This window comes from Chelon labrosus, assembly GCF_963514085.1.
Source record: "Chelon labrosus genome assembly, chromosome: 15".
NCBI classification, from domain to species: Eukaryota; Metazoa; Chordata; class Actinopteri; order Mugiliformes; family Mugilidae; genus Chelon; species Chelon labrosus.
In genome coordinates, this window is record NC_140348.1 from 23957829 (window position 1) to 23976180 (window position 18352).

The 18352-nt window shown below is 45.6% G+C and overlaps 1 protein-coding gene across 1 annotated transcript; it reads left to right on the forward strand.

Moving 5' to 3' along the window:
- The first annotated feature begins 5650 nt into the window (after window positions 1-5650).
- Window positions 5651-18308, forward strand: socs5b (suppressor of cytokine signaling 5b). Its single transcript, XM_084562354.1, has 2 exons — window positions 5651-5956; window positions 10530-18308. Exon 2 carries the CDS (start codon window positions 10549-10551, stop codon window positions 12241-12243), a length of 1695 nt encoding a protein of 564 aa, XP_084418480.1. The 5' UTR covers window positions 5651-5956; window positions 10530-10548; the 3' UTR covers window positions 12244-18308.
- The last annotated feature ends 44 nt before the right edge of the window (window positions 18309-18352 follow it).

Below are 18352 nucleotides of genomic sequence, written 5' to 3' on the forward strand. Positions count from 1 at the left end.
TTTAAAACTGAAGAAACCACCGGGATGAGTGGTGAAACATCTTCAAGACAACTCAAACGTGTCAGTTTCCTTGTGTTCCAGCTTCATTTTAGAGATTCCACGTAGCCATTGCAATATCACTGACCACACTACACTTAAAAAGTTATATCAATCAGACTAAATGACCACGGCGTTAAACAATAAAGTGGCTAAACACATAGCACTTTTTTGGTGTGTGCACTTTCAATCTAACATGCTGAAGTGTACTTGTGCAAGACGCGAAATTGTGCCTGCATAAACTTGCTGCTCTGTAACTGTCTGTCCTGTTCAGAAAGCATTTTCTTATACAGTGTGTTTAAGTGCTATACGTCGTCAAGTTGAATTAATTGGTTTGGCGTGACTGTAGAGGCAACATCAGCGGATGGCATGCTGACAGTCACAATGCAGCTGTGACTAATTTCAGCAACTTAAGCCGTCATAGATAGATAGATAGATAGATTTTTATTTGTCACATGCACAGTTATACATAGTACAATGTACAGTGAAATGTGTTGTTGTACCTGCAGCCTGTAGTAAAAAGAAATAAAAAGAAAGAAATATAGTACTACAGTAAACAGTAGTATGCACACAAGGTAAGCAATATAAGTGTAATGTACACCAATAGAGAATTAAATATAAGAATAAAAAATAAAAATAAAATAATAATATAGACTGAATAAAAATAAAAATATAGACTGGTAAACTTGGGGGGGGGGGGGGGGGGGGGGTTGTATATGTACATCAATTTACAGTGTTAGCAGCTTCATGAATAAAGTGCAATGATATTTAAGTCCAGTTAAGGCTCAGAGTTGAGCAGGCGGATGGCATGGGGATAGAAACTCTTCTTCAGCCTCTCAGTCTTTGTCCTCAGGCATCGGAAACGCCGGCCTGATGGCAGTAGAGAGAAGAGAGAGTGTCCGGGGTGACTGGGCTGTTTCAGGATCTTTGTGGCCCTTAACCTGCAACGCTTGGTGTAAATGTCCTGCAGGTTGGGGAGGGGAGTTCTGATGGTCCGCTCCGCTGAACGGACCACCCTCTTGAGGGCCAGGAAGTCCTGCCTGGTACAGTTTCCCATCCAGGTGGTGATGCTCCCACACAAGATGCTCTCGATGGTGCAGGTGTAAAAGTTTCTGAGCACCTTGAGAGGGAGCTTGAAGTCTCTGAGGCGTCTGAGGAGGTAGAGACGCTGTCTGGCCTTCCTCACGATGGTGTTCAGATGGTGGGTCCATGACAGGTCCTGTGAGATGGTCACTCCCAGGTATCTGAAAGTGTCCACTCTTTCCACCTCAGAGCCACAGATAGTGAGTGGATGGAAGTCCCTCTGCTGTTTCCTGCTGAAGTCCACTATCAGTTCCTTTGTTTTGCTGACGTTCAGCAGGAGGTGGTTCTCCCGGCACCAGTCCTCCAGGTGGGACACCTCCCTCCTGTAGGCTGTCTCGTCGTTGTGGGAGATTAGTCCTACAACAGCGGTGTCGTCAGCAAACTTAATGATGATGTTGGAATCTGAAGTGGCCTCGCAGTCGTGTGTGTACAGCGAGTACAGCAAAGGGCTGAGCACACAGCCCTGGGGGGATCCAGTGTTGAGAGTCAGGGGGGCTGAAGTGTGGTGACCCACTCGGACCACCTGTGGTTTGCCAGTCAGGAAGCTGTAGATCCACCTGCACAGGGAGGAGTCCAGACCCAGGTCATGCAGCTTAGCAGCCAGTCTGGAGGGGACTATGGTCATGCACGTATTTGTTGCTTATTTCAGTGCATGGAGGGGAAACTCATTCTTTTCTCATTTTTCACACTCACATGCACAAAATCACCAATGAACCCAACCAGCATGTCTTTAGACGGTGGGAGGAAGCTGGAGTACCTGGAGAGAACCCACACAGACACAGGGAGAACATGCAAACGCCACACAGAAAGGCCCCAGTCGGCCCCTGGGTTCCCTTTGTGCCACCCTGGAGGGGAAACTGTTTAAGTAAAACTAATATGAACCAATAAACTAAACTAGAAAATCATTCTGAGAGAAGGTAAGACACAAAGTAAGCTCTCCGCTGCTAAAGGATGTAAATAGTAAATGGGGAAGAATGGGGAACAGATTGGATGAATAGAATTAGGAACTACATGATTATTTTGTGCTTCACGAGTATTTATTGCAGGCTCCAGGCTGCTGTCATGTGCTTTCCTTATTCCTGATTTCCTGATTTCCCTCTGGCCCTCAGTGCATTAACGAGCTGTTGCTCTGTCTGTGATCTCCCATCACATCCTCAGAGCTCTCTTGATCTTAGCCCAAGTCTGGCTGATCGGTTCAGTCCAAGTAAGCTAAGTGATTTCACATTTTTCTCATTTGTTGACATCCCTTTGAACTCTCGAGTCCTGTTTTTCTTTTTCTTTTTTAACTCGTCCTTGATCTTCTCCTTTACTCTGTAGACTTCTCTTTAATTTCTGCAAATACTTTCACAGGCCGCATGTCTATTTTTAGTCTATATTCATTCCTTAAGTGAATTTTTAAGGAATTGCGGAACCACACGCGGATATTCTTCATTCCACTGATTTATTTTTTATGAAATGGATAAAGGAAGTGAGTCAATGCAGCAGAACAAGTGTGGACTTGGAGCTGGGATGATTTTAGGTAAAATGAGCAAACACTACAATAAAAGGTTTGAAAAAAGTTTGTTTAACATGAACAAATCAGCAGATTTGGGGGTTTTAGAGAAAAGGCGCACACTGAAATAGATGATAAGGCTTCTTTCCACGTTGCTGCCACAAGATGGCAACCCTGCCTTAGTCAGCACATGAACAACCCCTTGTTACTGCATATAAGGATTAAAACAACACAATTAAAATAGACCTAAATATATTGGGTTTTTTTTTTTTTCCACTTGTTGGGGTTCATTCTTTTTAACTACTTCTTTTACAGCTGAATATATTATACCTTTTGCTAAAGCTGCCAAATTAAAAGCATGCCATATCTGGGCTAACAAACAATCAGACTGGATCTGGTGGTGGGCCCGAGCGTTATTTGTCAGAAGTTCATTCATTCAATCATCTTCTGTAACCTCTTGTCCTGTGAAGGGTCACGGGGGTCTGCTGGAGCCTATCCCAGCTGTCATTGGGCGAGAGGTGGGGTACACCCTGGACAGGTCTCCAGTCTGTCACAGGGCTAACACAGACAAGAGACAGACAACCATTCACACTCACACCTACGGACAATTTAGAATCAACCTCCCACCGTCCCGCCGTCTTTGGACCATCTTTGGACGGTGGGAGGAAGCCGGGGTCCTCGGAGAGAACCTGCGCAGACACAAGGAGAACATGCAAACTCCACACAGAAAGGCCTGGATTCAAACCCTTGTCAGAAGTTATGATTTGTTAATTCAGATGTCAGACTAGTTGCTTGTTCTAATATATTAAAGACATTTAACCAAATTCCCTGTTATTGATGCCTCACCGTGACATTTTCATAAGGATCCTCATAGAGTAAACTCCCCTTCACTCCACTCTAACCGTTCTGTGCTGATCTTTCTGTTCTCTTTAGCTAAAGACACATTTCCTAGAACTGGTCTGGTAAAGTCTTTCTTCATTCAGCCAAGACGCCGCTCTGATTTATCGTTTCCAGCAGATAGCACAGCAGCGACCTGGTAGGAGAGGTCGCTGTTTACTAAAACGGCGTGAATCATCCCTGGCAGAAGAATCGGTGCTAATACAATTATTTTATTTAAATTTTTTTTTTCATTTCCCTTCATGAGCACAAATTAGATCAGCATCTCGGAGACGCAAACGCTAATGTGTTCAGACTGCTGGTGATTTCCCCTGAACTGAACCTCAGCTCCGGCTAACTACTACATTACTCACACCACTTCCACTTCCCATTACTCCTCGTGTCATGCGCTCTTGAAAGATCTGACTCCAGGAGATGACCTCATGTGTGGGCGCGAGTGAATGCTCCTCGGAGACATTTTAATTGTTCTTTGGTGCAGTCTATGACACATAGTCACTCGACTGCAGCACTTGCGGCCTCGCCAGCTTTGGCCGTTGTAAGAGTTCGAATTCATTTAAAGAGCTGCCAGACATAAGGGCATTCACCGTTTGCTTTCTTTGTGAATGACAAACGCGTATATAAGACTGTCTTTTACTGATCACAATGAAATTCACAGTAAAGAGAAAGAGACAGTAAAAAAATGATAAATAGTAAAAGTATATAACAAAATATGCATGTTCTCAATACTGATATTGCACTATGTTGGTTTTACTAGGCATTTAACTGCATATGTTATATCAAAATACTGTATATCAGTTTAAGGCTGTGTCGTGTATGTAGAGTTCTCCCAGAAAAGAAGGACCTGTGGTGTCTTTCAGCCGCTCACAGAGTGCATTGCCTGGGGTGGGACATGTTCTCCATTAGGGATGATAGCTTTGCCGTCATCTTCCCGTCCCCCACCGCTATTGGATTTTAGGAATAAAACATTAGAGCACAAAAAAAAACTTAAACCTAGATTTTGACACATGGACTCTCTTCGGGACAGGCCCTAAAGAGCCCAAAATGATGGACGACCTGCGAGTCGAGGCTTTAAATCGTCAGCTGATATGGCACACCGGTCAGGCATAACATTATGACCACCTTCCTGATATTGTGTAGGTCTCCCTTGTGCCTCCAAAACAGTTATGACTCATCAGAGAACGGACATGGGCCTTCTGAGGGCGTCCTGTGGTGTCTGGCAAGAGAATGATGTTATTTGGGGGGGCCTTTGAGCGGAGGGGCCTCATCATGTGGATCATCCCACAGATACTTGATCAGTTTGGGATCTAGTGAATTTGAAGGCCAGGTCAACACCTTGTGCTGTTTCGCCTAAACCGTTTTTGTGTGTGTGTGTACATGTGTCAGGCTGCGTCCTGCTGGGGATGGCTGCTGCCATCAAGGAGTGTCATTGCTATGGGGTGGGGGTGCCTGGTCTGGTCTAGGTGGGTGCTACATGTCTAAGTAACATCCGCACCAATGAATGAATGCCAGGTCCAAAAGTTTCCCAGGAGAACATTGAATTGTCACAAGATGGTTAATGTTATTCACTTCTTCTGTCAGTGGTTTTAATGTTGTGGCTGATCGGTGTATATATATATATATATATTAAAAACCAGTAATTTTCCACTTTCCTCTTTGCCCTTTATAAGGATAAAGAGAAGTACACTGGTGGGATTAATTGCACAGTCATTTTTGCACATTCTTTACTCGTGACTTCCTACAGATGTAAACTATTGTGAAATCACATTCTCCTCATCGTGCTGCGCGGTTCCGGTCGACTTCTCGCGCAGGGCCCCCGCTGTCCGCCTCCACGACACCGGTGAGTCAGTGGTCCGGGAGCCGGGATATACCACCTGCATCACTTCACCTCTCCACGTTTCCAAGCATAGCTGCCAGAGCCTCGCTCGTCCGGCCCTCTGCGCTCATTGGCGACGCGGGACGCCCGTCACGAGGAAAGGCCAGCTCCCGGGGACGTTCCCTATCCGCGCGCTGGGTCGGAAGCGCTCGCCCTCTCCCCGCGCTCCATTGGACCGGGCGGCTGTCAGTCGCGTCCCCTCACGTTGAGCACCGTCCACCTCTCCGGCTCTGTGTCTGCCGAGACCGCCGTCATATTGGTTGCTAGAAGCAGCAGCAGCAGCAGAAGCGGCCACGGCAAGGGGGGGAAAAAAAAGGAGAGAAGACCCCCACCATGATGAAGAACGGGCTTCTGCGGCACTTTAACACAAATTATGCTTTTAAATAAATTTTTAAATAGTATTTTTTAGAAAGATATTTTAACGTTTTCGGGATGATACCGTCAAGTATCCGTGTACTTTTTGTGCTTTCATCCGACGCCGTGGTCCGCAAGGGGGATATATGCCTGACTTCTCTTAATAGCCATTTTTTGCAGACAAAGAGAGCTGTTGAATAGGGCTTTCACCAGGCGCAAGGGTAAGATATTAATTATACTAACAAAACATTACTTGTCAAGCATGTCCCATTTGTCTGCTCGGCACGTTTGAACGAGACAGCACCGCGCGATTTATTTGTACATTTTCTGTGTCGGGATTTTTTTTTTTTTCTCTCTCTCTCTCCCCCTCACACACAAGCTAACATGCTAACCCCCGCTAGCTGGTCTGTTAGCCGAAAAGCTAGCTTAAAAACGCTAGAAACTCCCATTCTGGATAATGCTAGCAGTTAGCATTTTTTTTGACAGCTCACGAGCCCGATTACTAAATATATTACCAACAAAAAGCGTTTCTAGTTTAAAAACAAAAACAAAAAAAAAACTAATAAAACGTAACATATATAAGTAAAATGGCCAATATGAGGCAACGTTATCCTCGAGTTCGGTGCTAACGGTTAGCGGTGTATGGGGGCTGGCTCTGGTTCTCAAGTGGGTTAGCAGTTTAGCTAGCTCGGCTGGGACCGGGTAAAAGTGGGGCCTCCGCAAACCTTAAGGCCTTCCGACCATTTATATAGACTAGCTGTGGTAGTAGTAACGGTTTAGCCGTATAGATGTCTGTTTTCTATAAACGTAGGCGGTAAAACGTGTGTAATCTGTCACGCTAAGCTAACCGTAGAATAACGGAACTGTGCTGTCCACGTTAATGTGTGCGTGACAGGATCACACTGAAACGGAGGCAGTTTTGGAAGAGTGGGACTAACATAAACGGATTAAATAGCAGAAAATGCGTGTTTAAAAAAAAGAAAAAGGTGTGTTTTTGTTGTTAATTTATATAATTGTATGTTTGCTTGGTTGATTACTAAATGCAAAGGAATAACCAGGTTCCACCAGTTTGGAGCAATTACAGTAAAAAGAACACAACACAGTATTGATGCACTGTTAAAGAACAATACACTTATTTGCAAGAGTATGGTTAGTTTAAAGGTTAATTTTAAGTTAAAAAAAAGAACTCTGCATATTTTTTTACATGATAAAAATGATAATTTGCCAGATTTCTCTTTAACTTTTAAAATCCGTTGAGATTTAAACGCGAGGAATACGAATCAAAGCGTTTTTTTATCAGCTATTTACAGACCCTGCATGGCTCTCTGCCATCTCGCATAGTATGCGAGGCGCTGCAAATATCTCATTAACTCTGGCCTGGTCTGGTCTGAGCAGAGAAGGCGTCCTCCCTTAATCTTGTCTTCTCTCCAGCCCCCTCTTAGATCAGTGCGATCCCAGGAGGATGGGTGTGTTGGGGCTGCCGGAGAGCAGAAGTAGCCTAGTTCTGTTTCAGGACGGCTCAAAATGGATGTGGACTGGGTCGCGACTGTTGTCGGTGTGGCCGTTGTTGGTCAGTGGTGACAAGTCGGGAAGGTGTTGACTGTACGACCGTATCTCCCTCTTGAATTTGCTGACTTTAGAGAATTGTAGACAGAAATCTGCGCTATGAGATGCCCTTGCGTTGTGTGTCCTCTGTGCCTCCTGTCTATGAACTTTTAGGTCATCACTTTTATGTAATACTTGTTTATAACAGCGCATGTGATGAGTTATCAGTGGCCATTCCTTCACAGTCGTAGTAATTCACCGATTGATTTTAAAGACACAACTTCCAGCAATCTAACTGCTAACTTGCCAAATTAATATCGCAAATTCTTATTATCATTTGACACTCAAGGAAAATAAAGTTGTCAGAGTAGACATACTTGACAAATGCATGTTTATTTGTTGTGTAAGTGAAGAGCTCAGAAACAAATGACACTCGAGCAAAATAAATACTAAAAATTTTTGAGAGACAGTTTCCATTCAGTCATGACTGTCGTTAGCTGTTTGTGTTTTCTGAGGTGATTAGCAAGCCAAGGGATAAAAGCACAACAGCCCGGATGGAAAATCCACGTTCACTAGATGTACCTGATAAACTATTACCCTCACAATTCCAGTTCATCTTGAAGGGAAGGTGACGGCTTTAGAGGAGTGTTGTTGTTTATTGTGATTTCTAAAATCCAAATTGGCCGAATAAACGGTTAAAGTTCACTTTGAGCCATGTCGCCCCTTTCCGTGAGACTCTTGTGTGCCGCTCCAGGTCGAGCTAACGTGCCTGTTACTAGGCTATTTCGCCACAAAACCATGCGATGCAGGTTTCAGGTGTTCGCGGCGCACATTTGCCTCATTGACCCAGACTGACTTCTCGTTAATATGTTGCACGTCCTGCTCGGAAATAAGCACAGAGAAACGTTTTCTACCTTCAGTACAGAGAATTTGAAAACAGCTTGTTTAAAGTTTTTGCAGATGTTATTTAAATTGTTCTACATGTTTATAGCATAATCATGTTAGTCAAATATTACCAATATCAGTGTGGGTGTTTGTGTAGATGTAGTTTGGTGCATTGCTACTCATAAGGCTAATTTTTGATCAGTTTAACAGTCTAGTGACTTTGATTGAATGATTGGTTCCATTATCTGTTCGTTTGGAAATTATTTTCTCCACAAAACGCTGGAAAACAACATCCATAAACTCAAGGGCATTGTCATTAATGTAACGTAAGGCTGAGGAAGAGGCTCGCCAAAGAATTACTGCTTGGCTGATTCCCTAATGGATTAAATGGTCCGCTAACGGTAGAGCTCAAGGTGTATGCTGTATCAGGCATGTGTGTGGATACTCGCCATAACTTGAGGAACTATTACTATTATGAGTCTGTGCTGGTGGTTTTATGACAGCGGTGGCACAAAGAAAGGTGTTGCTTACCTTAATGAGTTCACAAAACTGAAAATACTGCTTGGGAAAAGGAGTATTGTGTGATTGAGTAATTTTGGTATTTAAATTCTCCACTTGCTCATGGCAGTATACTAAGGAATACACATAGTATTGGTTTCATCACACACAAAGCAGCGAAAATAAGCCCAGTCATCTTCCCCAACGTCTTATCCAGCTAGTTATTGAATTTCAAGTAGATTGAGCCGTTGATCCATCACATAAAGTTTAAGTTTAAGTGGTGGTTGCAGGTGTGCAACTAATGCCGTGCTTCCTGTGTGGACTTTCATTCTTTGTTTTGCGTTCGACTGGGTGTTTCCTCAGGTTAGATGTGTTGCCCTGGCCAACTTTGAATTGCACATTACAAATATTGCAGCGATTGAAGGTTAGAAAAGTCTATCCACTCTAGCTGGAGCTGCTTTCCACTCACCGTTACCTTGACTGTAAGTTGTAGACTCGTTTCTCGCTTTTTCTTTAACATGTACTCCACTCTTTCACAGAGATTCGCCCAGATACAGAGTCTCGGCACCACCAGTTTGGTCTCTACCCTTAAAAGTGCCAAGTTTGCTACCCAACCCCAACTTCCAATGTACATTTAATAACAATGGAATTGATTGGAGAATGATTCTTGACGTTTAAGAGGTTTTTAAATGGGAATTTGGTGCTGGAAAGCTCTCAGGTGCCCAGATTATTACTGGGACACCGTTGCAAGCCAGTGGTCACTATGGATTTTCTTTTTTTAAACTGGCATAAACCTTTAAGGCTATTAAAGAATGATGTCCAGACCATGCACAAAACTAAAAACATCAAATAAGAGCGAGAGCTCAGTAAAGTGGTTATAACACATGTCGTATCACACGTATCGTTGCATGCTGTTGCTGCAATTAAGCCACATTCGTGACAGGCTTAAAACTACTGTCACGTGCTGACTCCCCAGTTTGGTTTTCCTCTGTCGGTACAAATCCACGTTTTCCCGTCGTGATTTATAGGCAAACCCATTTCTGCGCACTGCTTGACGCGATGCCAAGTACTTGGATTGCAGCATTTAGCCCTCAAGATGAGTGAGTTGGCTAAAAAGCAAAAAGCAAAAGGATGTAAAGTAGACTATATAGCTGTAGCTTAGAGAGAAGCAGAGTTAGGTTGGGGGGTTTCAACGAGAACTGCCATGATTAAGGTGCGTGTTCTCATAATAAATATGATATGATGTACTGCTTGCGTTGTGTACTCTTTATGTAATCTCAGTTTGCAGTATCTTTGTGTTTACAAATGAGTGATAAAGGCATCATTGCTTTGTACGTGGCAGGCCGTTTACCTGAGGTGACTTTACCTACTGTAAAATGCAGTCTGGTGCTACTACGTCCAAATCCCTGTCAAATTCTAGCAGCGATAAATCAGCGGCATATGCGACTGTGTGTGTATATGCGTATAAATGTGCCCTGTCTGCTGCTGCTGCTGCTGCTGTTACGGGGAAAGTTTTTGGTTCAGGTCTAGACTGGCTCTGTAATACAGTACATACCAGCAGATCAGCTGTGAGCAGATCCCGGGTTCATTTATAGCTGTGGCCTTGTGTCCCTGCACGTCTGCCTGGCAACTCCTAACTCCGCTGTTCCAACTACTCAAGCTCACCCACCTCTCAGACACTTTGGCCCCGTTATACTCTCACCATGTCTAATTACTGGATACACAGTAGTCTGGGGAATTTAAATGTAGGGCATTCTTTATGTGGCCCTAGTGTTAAATGTAGGTGCCATTGCTGCTGTGATGTATATACATATATATATTCTTTTTACCTGTGAGTTAATCACCTTTGTCTCCTGTTATTTCCAGGTCCCAGGGGCTCTTATTGATGAAGAAAGCGGGCAACATGTGGAGCAACCTGAAGAACAGATGCCAGACACTCTTTCACAACAACAGTCCAGGACCCAGTGAAGGCAGGGTCGAGGCAGACACCGTCCACTGTGTGGTGGATCTCGGTCTAGGGTGCAGCTCTGGCGAGAGTCCGGCTTCGGGAGCCTCCAGCCCGTCGCGGAGCCTCCTGCCGGTACCAGTGGTAACAGCAGGACGCCGCCACCACCATAACTGCGTGTCGGACATCCCTCAGATCGTGGAGATCACGATCGACAAGGACGCCGAAGATGTTCGAGGGGGGTCGGGAGGTGTTCCCCTGGCCCGGAGAGACTCCTATTCCCGCCACGCTCCGTGGGGCGGCAAGAAAAAACACTCGTGTTCCACCAAAACCCAGAGCTCTCTGGAGGCAGACAGGCGATCCGGACGCTTACGAGGGAGTGGGAACCGCAGGGACAGGCGTTATGGAGTCAGCTCCATTCAGGAGATGAATGACTCTGTATCTGGAGGGCGTAGTCTGAACGCTCGGTCTTTGCGTCAGCGGCTGAGTGACACGGTTGGGTTGTGCTTACCCCTTCCTGCGCGCAGACGCTCCCGCTCCGCTAAGAACCCCGTGACCTCCAAACGTAAGATTCACCTGACGGAGCTCATGCTGGAGACCTGCCCCTTCCCACCAGGCTCAGACCTCGCTCACAAGTGGCACTTGATCAAACAACACACAGCACCAGTCAGCCCTCATTCCTCCACTGCACTTCTGGATGCCTTTGACCCAGCTCACCCCTCTCCTGAGGATGAGGAGGAACGACTGCGCGAGCGCCGGCGACTTAGCATCGAGGAAGGTGTGGACCCGCCGCCCAACGCACAGATCCACACCCTGGAGGCCTCAGTGCCAGGCTCCTCTCTCTACAAACTGGGACCAAAGATGGCTCCTGGCATGGGAGAGGCCTCGGGGGATAGCCGGGCCTCAACGTCTGGCGTCTCTGTGGGGTCTGGATCAACAGGAGCCTGTGTGCAGGTGTTAGGGGCTGCAAAGCCAGCCCAGGACTGTGACTCGGAGGAGGACTCGACCACCCTGTGTTTGCAGGCCAGGAGACCGAAGCAGAGGCACGCCTCCGGAGACGGTCATCTAAGTCGGCAGCAACCCGGGCCCTGGAAGGTTCACACTCAGATAGACTACATTCACTGCCTGGTGCCAGACCTATTACAGATCACAGCTCTGCCCTGCTACTGGGGCGTAATGGACCGCTACGAGGCAGAGGCGCTGCTGGACGGGCGGCCAGAGGGCACCTTCCTGCTGCGTGACTCAGCCCAGGAGGACTATCTCTTCTCTGTTAGCTTCCGCCGTTACAACCGGTCCCTGCACGCGCGCATCGAGCAGTGGAACCACAACTTCAGCTTCGACGCTCACGACCCGTGCGTTTTCCACTCTTCTACCGTCACAGGGCTGCTGGAGCACTACAAGGACCCCAGCGCCTGCATGTTTTTCGAACCGCTGCTTACGGCGCCTCTCCATCGGACCTTTCCCTTTGGCTTGCAGCACCTGGCACGGGCCGCCATCTGCCGTTGGACCACTTATGATGGTATAGGCTCTCTGCCATTGCCCCCTGCCCTGCAGGACTTCCTCAAGGAGTATCACTATAAACAGAAAGTACGAGTTCGCTGGCTGGAGAGGGAACCGCCACTCAAGGTCAAATAGGGCGGTCTTCTCCATTGCCTGTGCGCACACACACTGCAGGAGGATTATAGAACTTTAGAAATTCCTCATTAGCCAACTGGAGGCTACACTAACATGGCTTTCTTTTTGGTTGGGGGATGGAATTTAAGTGTAACAAGCTATACAAGATTCATTCTAATCTTTGTTTTAGTTATTACTTACATCACAGAAAATACATATGATTATATTCAGTATAATGCTGTCTGGCAAGCACATGTTTTTGTGTTGAACAGGTTGTTTTGACAGGGAGTAAAGGCACAAATATCAGCGCTTTTGTGTCTTTTTCTCTCCTGCCTTTTGTGCTAAATGTCTGCCTGATCCCACAACACCCACCCCTGCCTGTAGACCTGCCTGCATGTCTCCCTTCTTCATCCCAAATCGCTATTTAGGCTCACATACAGTAGCTACGTTGTACAGCTCACTTTGTGCTCTCTCTGTTTTTTCTTTTCTTTATTTTATTTTTATTTTTTTGGCCAAAGCACCTAGTAGAGCACCTTTGAGAAGAAGGTGTGTGTGTGTGTGTGTGTGTGTGTGGGTTGAGAGGGCATCTGGAGGTGCAATTGGCATATTGACGTCAGAGCTTGTCCCATGGACATAACGGCACATTCTTCGCACAAATGAGCATCGGCTAAGCCAGAGACGAGGACAGATTCAGGACAGCGTGTCAGGGAAAGTGACTGCAGACTTAAAAGAACACTAGTTCTTCCTAAAGTAGCGACGGCGAGTGATTAATAATAAATCAGTCTACTCTGTTCTGTTTAGTGAGCAAGCAAAACATGTCAGCTTTATTCCCCTCCCTGTGTGAAATGCTCATGCTCGTCATAGCAGCCCGACGGTTCTTCACTGGCCACGGTTGGTTCAACCCTGTACACACTATTGCACCTACGTACGCCCAGTTCAGTTCTTCCCCAGTGGAAGTTCGGTGAACGTCTTTTACAGTTTCCTTAAGTGTTTTTTGGTGATTTCTTGCACACAGAGAGCTGTGGCCCTATATTTTGAGGCTAAATGTTTGAAGCCAGCTGCTTGTTAAAATAGAAAACTACAACTCCCAGGATTAGGTGGCAGAATTCTGTCACCAACAGAAAAAGGTGTCACTTTTTTGAGGGGGGGTTCCTTCCTAACCATTTCATTCATTGCCCATTTACATTTATAGTCGTAGACATTAACAGCAGTGAGTTAAGGCAACGTTCAACTCTTGAGAGACTGGCCGTTAGTGAAGCAGTCCGGTTTATTTCAGATTTAACTGTAACCTATGTGCCTTTTTTAGATATCCATTTGTCTTGTTCCATAATCAGTTGCTTTACGCCGCTAACCAGGAACAGGAGGTGCTTCAACACAGTCCACTCGAATGCCATCAAATGAGACTGAAGCGAGTAATAATAATAATATTAATAATAATGAAGTGGTGCATGAGCTCTAAGCTCAGTTACATAATTGTGTACATTAAAGATTATTTTAACGTTTTAGCGGTGCTATGTTGATGAACGCCATGAACAGATTACTGAAATAGGGTTTTTACATTAGCTCCGTCTGTTCTCGCCGAATGCGTGCATTAGGATTAGGTTGTTACTGGGTCCAATGCCAGCTGTGATGCTGTAGCGTATTTCAGCGCAACATATCAATGTCCAGCCCTCACATTTATAGGTCGCAATGTGCAGCTTGACAAATGAGTGGCCGCGAAGGTTAACTCAGGTGCTGATGAATGAATTCCCAGCTCAGCCGTAGCTGTTAAAACCAGAGTTTGTGCTCGGGAGCTGTTAGGGATGTCCCGATTGGTGTCAGGGGGGCCGGTCCTGGCGTTATCGGGCTTCAGCCAACCCTGATCTATTGTAGTTATTTATTTTAGGTCTCCCTGTAGGGTCAAAACGGTTGGCTAGCGTCAAGAAGAAGAAGACGATGACCCAAAAATCTACTTGTAACTAGACATCTTTACCTTAAATTTGTGGAGATCATCATTCAGTACTAGTGCGCCGATTGCAAAGTCTGCAACAAACTTAATCCAGTCCCACTGTCCACACGTGGTCTTGAACAAAACAAGTAAGATAAGAAAAGTCTTTATGAATCTCCAGGGGAGACAGTTTTGTTTATTTAACATCGGATCGGGTCCCGGGTCGGCCTATACTGGATATTAAAAACATCGGCGTCAGATCGGGAGGGGGAAAAACCTGATCGGGACATCCCTAGTAGCAGTGGCACAGTTGTCGTTCTTCTTCATGACTCTTTCTTGTCGCCGTCTTTCAGTAGTGTAGACACGTGAACTGATTATCTCGGAGGCACTCGACTCCAATGGGTCGGACAATTTGGTGCTGGCTCTTGTTTCCCCATCCCTGGTGCTCATGAGCGTAGGAGGATGAGATCGGTTGAGGCAGTGGAGTGATTCTCTTGCGCGTTTCATAGAAAGAACTTAAATGTAATTAATTAACCAACTGGAAAGTGTCCAGGTGAAATCCCACTTACTTGTAAAAATAATTAAGCTGAAACATGCACGAGATCACGATGACCGTGAACTTATAAAGCTCTCAAGCTCTTGTTTTATTATGTGTGTGTGCGTCTTCAATCATCTGTCCACCCACACGTCCGTGTACTCGTCAGCGAGGATGAGTCACGAATGACGTTTCTTTTCCCACGAACAGCTGTCTTCGGCCAAAGTTCTCGCTCTCATCTGCATGCGTTCACTAGCAGCGTAAGCTTTGTTGCTGTATTCGGAGGTGTTGGCTAAATTAAAGTATAATCTCACAAAGAAAGTCAAGGCTAGATCCATAGTGTGTTATCTAAAAGCCCCTTTCACACACACACACACACACATATATACGGACGGGGACGGCCCTTACATTTTCCAGACCTGGAGGAGCAGTATGTGAGAAGGCACATGTCCGAAACAGGCAGAGCAGACATTAAACGGACTTTAACCTGCCAGCTATCTGGCACAAAGTCTGTGTATTGTCCAGTTCAGCCTGTGTGTGTGTGTGTGTGTGTGTGTGTGTGTGTGTGTGTGTGTGTGTGAATAGAGCAGGTAATTGCCTGGATAATTCACAGAGAGCAAGTCGAGTGTGTTGCAGGCGTCACACACTTTTGTTGACATATGCACTTAAATGCGTGTAGTTTTTTTTTTTTATATCGGTGCAAAAACAAATCCTCCTGTCTGAAAAACAGCTGAAGGCTCAGGCTGCTCTTCTTTGTCGTCCACGTCAAAGCATGCACGTGCACCCTTAATTCATCGGTGGATAGTTTTCCTCGTTAGTCGGCAGGTGTTCTCAAATATATCAGGTGTACAAGATCCAAACATTTCTTTTCCCTTCTCAATATTTGCCTTTTTCCGCCACAATGTGAACTGATCAACGTTTTGTTATTTCCGTTTTGTAGTAACCCTCACACTTTGTTTTCTCAAGAAATCACCTACACGTGTTTTAAAAGTGGCGGGGCGTGACTGTGAACAGGAAGGGAATATGGCTGACACTTGAGTTGCTTGCATTTGCACTTTTTATCTTTCAGGATAATTAGCATCCACACTGAAAAACAAATATATATATATATAGATAGATATATATCTTGAAACCCACACACATCATCATGCATCAGGCTGTTTTTCCCCCCATTGCCACCTGTCTATCAAGCTGTTGCCTAGCAATTACAGCGCCCCATCCCACTTGAAGGCACTGCTAACTTTGCCGTGTTGGGATATAAATTAACTGGGTACTGTTAGTGCTGCCTTACGGCTGCTGTGTGACTCAAGGAGGCCTTTTTATTATTATTATTATTCTCTCTCTCCCTCCCTCCCTCCTCCGGACCACATCCCTCAATTAACCGCTGATGTGGAGTAAAAACTTAAGGCCCGTTTGTTTCCGACTCTCTATTCACTCCTGTTAGGGGCGACGCCAGGCCCCGAAAGTGAACGTTAAGGAGCAGGAGGAGGAGAGATGGAGCTGGCTCACGTTGGGACGCCTCGGGCTTCCTGCGGTGGCTGAGGCGTGCCTCGCGGAGAGGGCAAGGGGATTTGCAGAAGTACATGGCACTTTAATTGTGTGTGTTTGTGTCTCTACGGTGCAGTCTGCATGTATTGGGACAGGGACGCGTGTTGTCGCTCGGTCTTTCATTTCAACACATTTGAGAGTTTGGTGTCAGGTACAGGGGCTGTTTCCTTCACACACCCAGTATGAATTTAAAATCCCCTCAGAGATGCAGAATGAAAGTTGTGGCGTAATTGTTCGACTATTGACATGCACTGTGTGTGTGTGTGTGTGTGTGTGCGTGTTAGGGAGTGTTACCATTTAAAAAAACCCGGTTGATCCTCAATCATTTCCCTTAAATTCAGACGGTGTAAGCTGTACCAGTGGAGGTTGTGTTCTCCTCGTCGCTGCAGGCTCGGTGCGCGTGTTGTGTGGGACTATGTTAGCCGCGTACGGAGGGGTGTCCCGTGGAGGGATGCAGAGTGCAGGACTGTGAGGGGTGATAAAAGTTAACTCCTATGAACAATGCTCCTCTGCCCCCTCTATCCCACCCCGACCCCACCCCGACCCTCATTCTCAGGCAGGCCCATTGCAAGGAGAGTCCCAGGACCCTCTCAACCCAGTTTTCCCCATGGGAAATATCTGACATTAACCGTAGCACATGTTTGCCGTATAACCCGTAGACTTAGAAGAGAATAAAAACAAACATTGTACGTATGATGAATGATGGATTTGTGTGTAATAGGCTGATGAAAGGACATTTTTTATTCTTCTGTGGAGCACACACACACACACACGCGCACACACACGCTTCTTCATCTGACACCTGCACTACCCCAGGTATTGACACACACCCACAACCCCACCCCTTAAGCCAGCCAGCGATGTGTAAACATGGACCACATTTAGCCAGCACCACCTTTCAGTGTGACTCCCCTTAAATGAAAAATAAAAAAATATAAAAAAAGGAAAGAGGGGGGGGGAGGCAAAAATGGAGGTTTATTTTATTTTTTTTTTTACCTAATATTGTCATTAGACACTTATTTAGCTGCCTCATTTGTGGCAGGAAACCACTGGGCCTGGTCTGGAGGAGAGACAGGCTGGTTGTGTCACTAGTTGTCCCTTTAGCAACAGCAACACCCCTGGATGTAGGACTCCCGCCTCCTCTAACCCCCCTTCACCTCCTCCTCCTCCTCCTCCTCCTCCTCGGTACGACTCATAGTTTTAAATCTTACAAAAAAAAAGAGATATTTAAAAGAAATTGTGTTCCCATATATATTTTAGAGAGCTGGGTTAAGTTCTATATGCAAAAAAAAAAAAAAAGATGTATGAAAGAATTATTATTTTTCATTATTTCTTCACCCTAATATGCAATGGAGTGTAGTGTAACAATGGTTGCAATCCTCTGTCACTTTAATGCTGTACGTGCACATTGGTTGCTGCGTGGATGTGGGTGCCGAGGCAACGGGACTTGACAATGATGGGAACTAATGGTTGTCACTCCGCAGCACTGCCGTGTTCCCACACCGCCTTATTCGTTCTGGCCAATCACAAAAAAAAAAGCCCTTTAAATCCAAGGGGGGTGGGGGGTGGTGGGCCACAGGCTGACCGAGCTGCCGCCGTCGGGACGAATATCGCCGTGTTCTGTGGTGTGTCTGCTTTTTCCTCACTTTCCTTTTCTATTTTTATTTTTTTTTTTCCTCTCTCTCTTTTCTGGTGTCAGGTAGGATTTGGAGCGTGTAAATGGCATAACCATGTTCACATGTCACCGTCCGTTCTGTGTTATCTGCTTCACCACTCAAAGAGGAAGATTAAAAAAAATAAAAAATAATAAAGTTGTTTTCCAGTATAACCTGTTCATTTTTAAGAGCTGTATGATGCGAAACTTGTAGCTGTCACACTTGGTGCTTGGCTTATGCTTCATTGTCTTAATATTCCAAATAAAACTGTTAAGTGTAATCCACACTGGCCCATGATATAATGTTGAGTGTGTCTTTTGTCCTTTATCGCGTCACAGCGCACCACTAGACGTGTCCCGGCGGTGAGTCTCGGGGTGATTTGGGACGGTTGTCGACACAGGAATGACTCGACTTACGTGCTGATGACGTCACTGAAAGTTACAACGTGATTCACTGAGTGTGCCC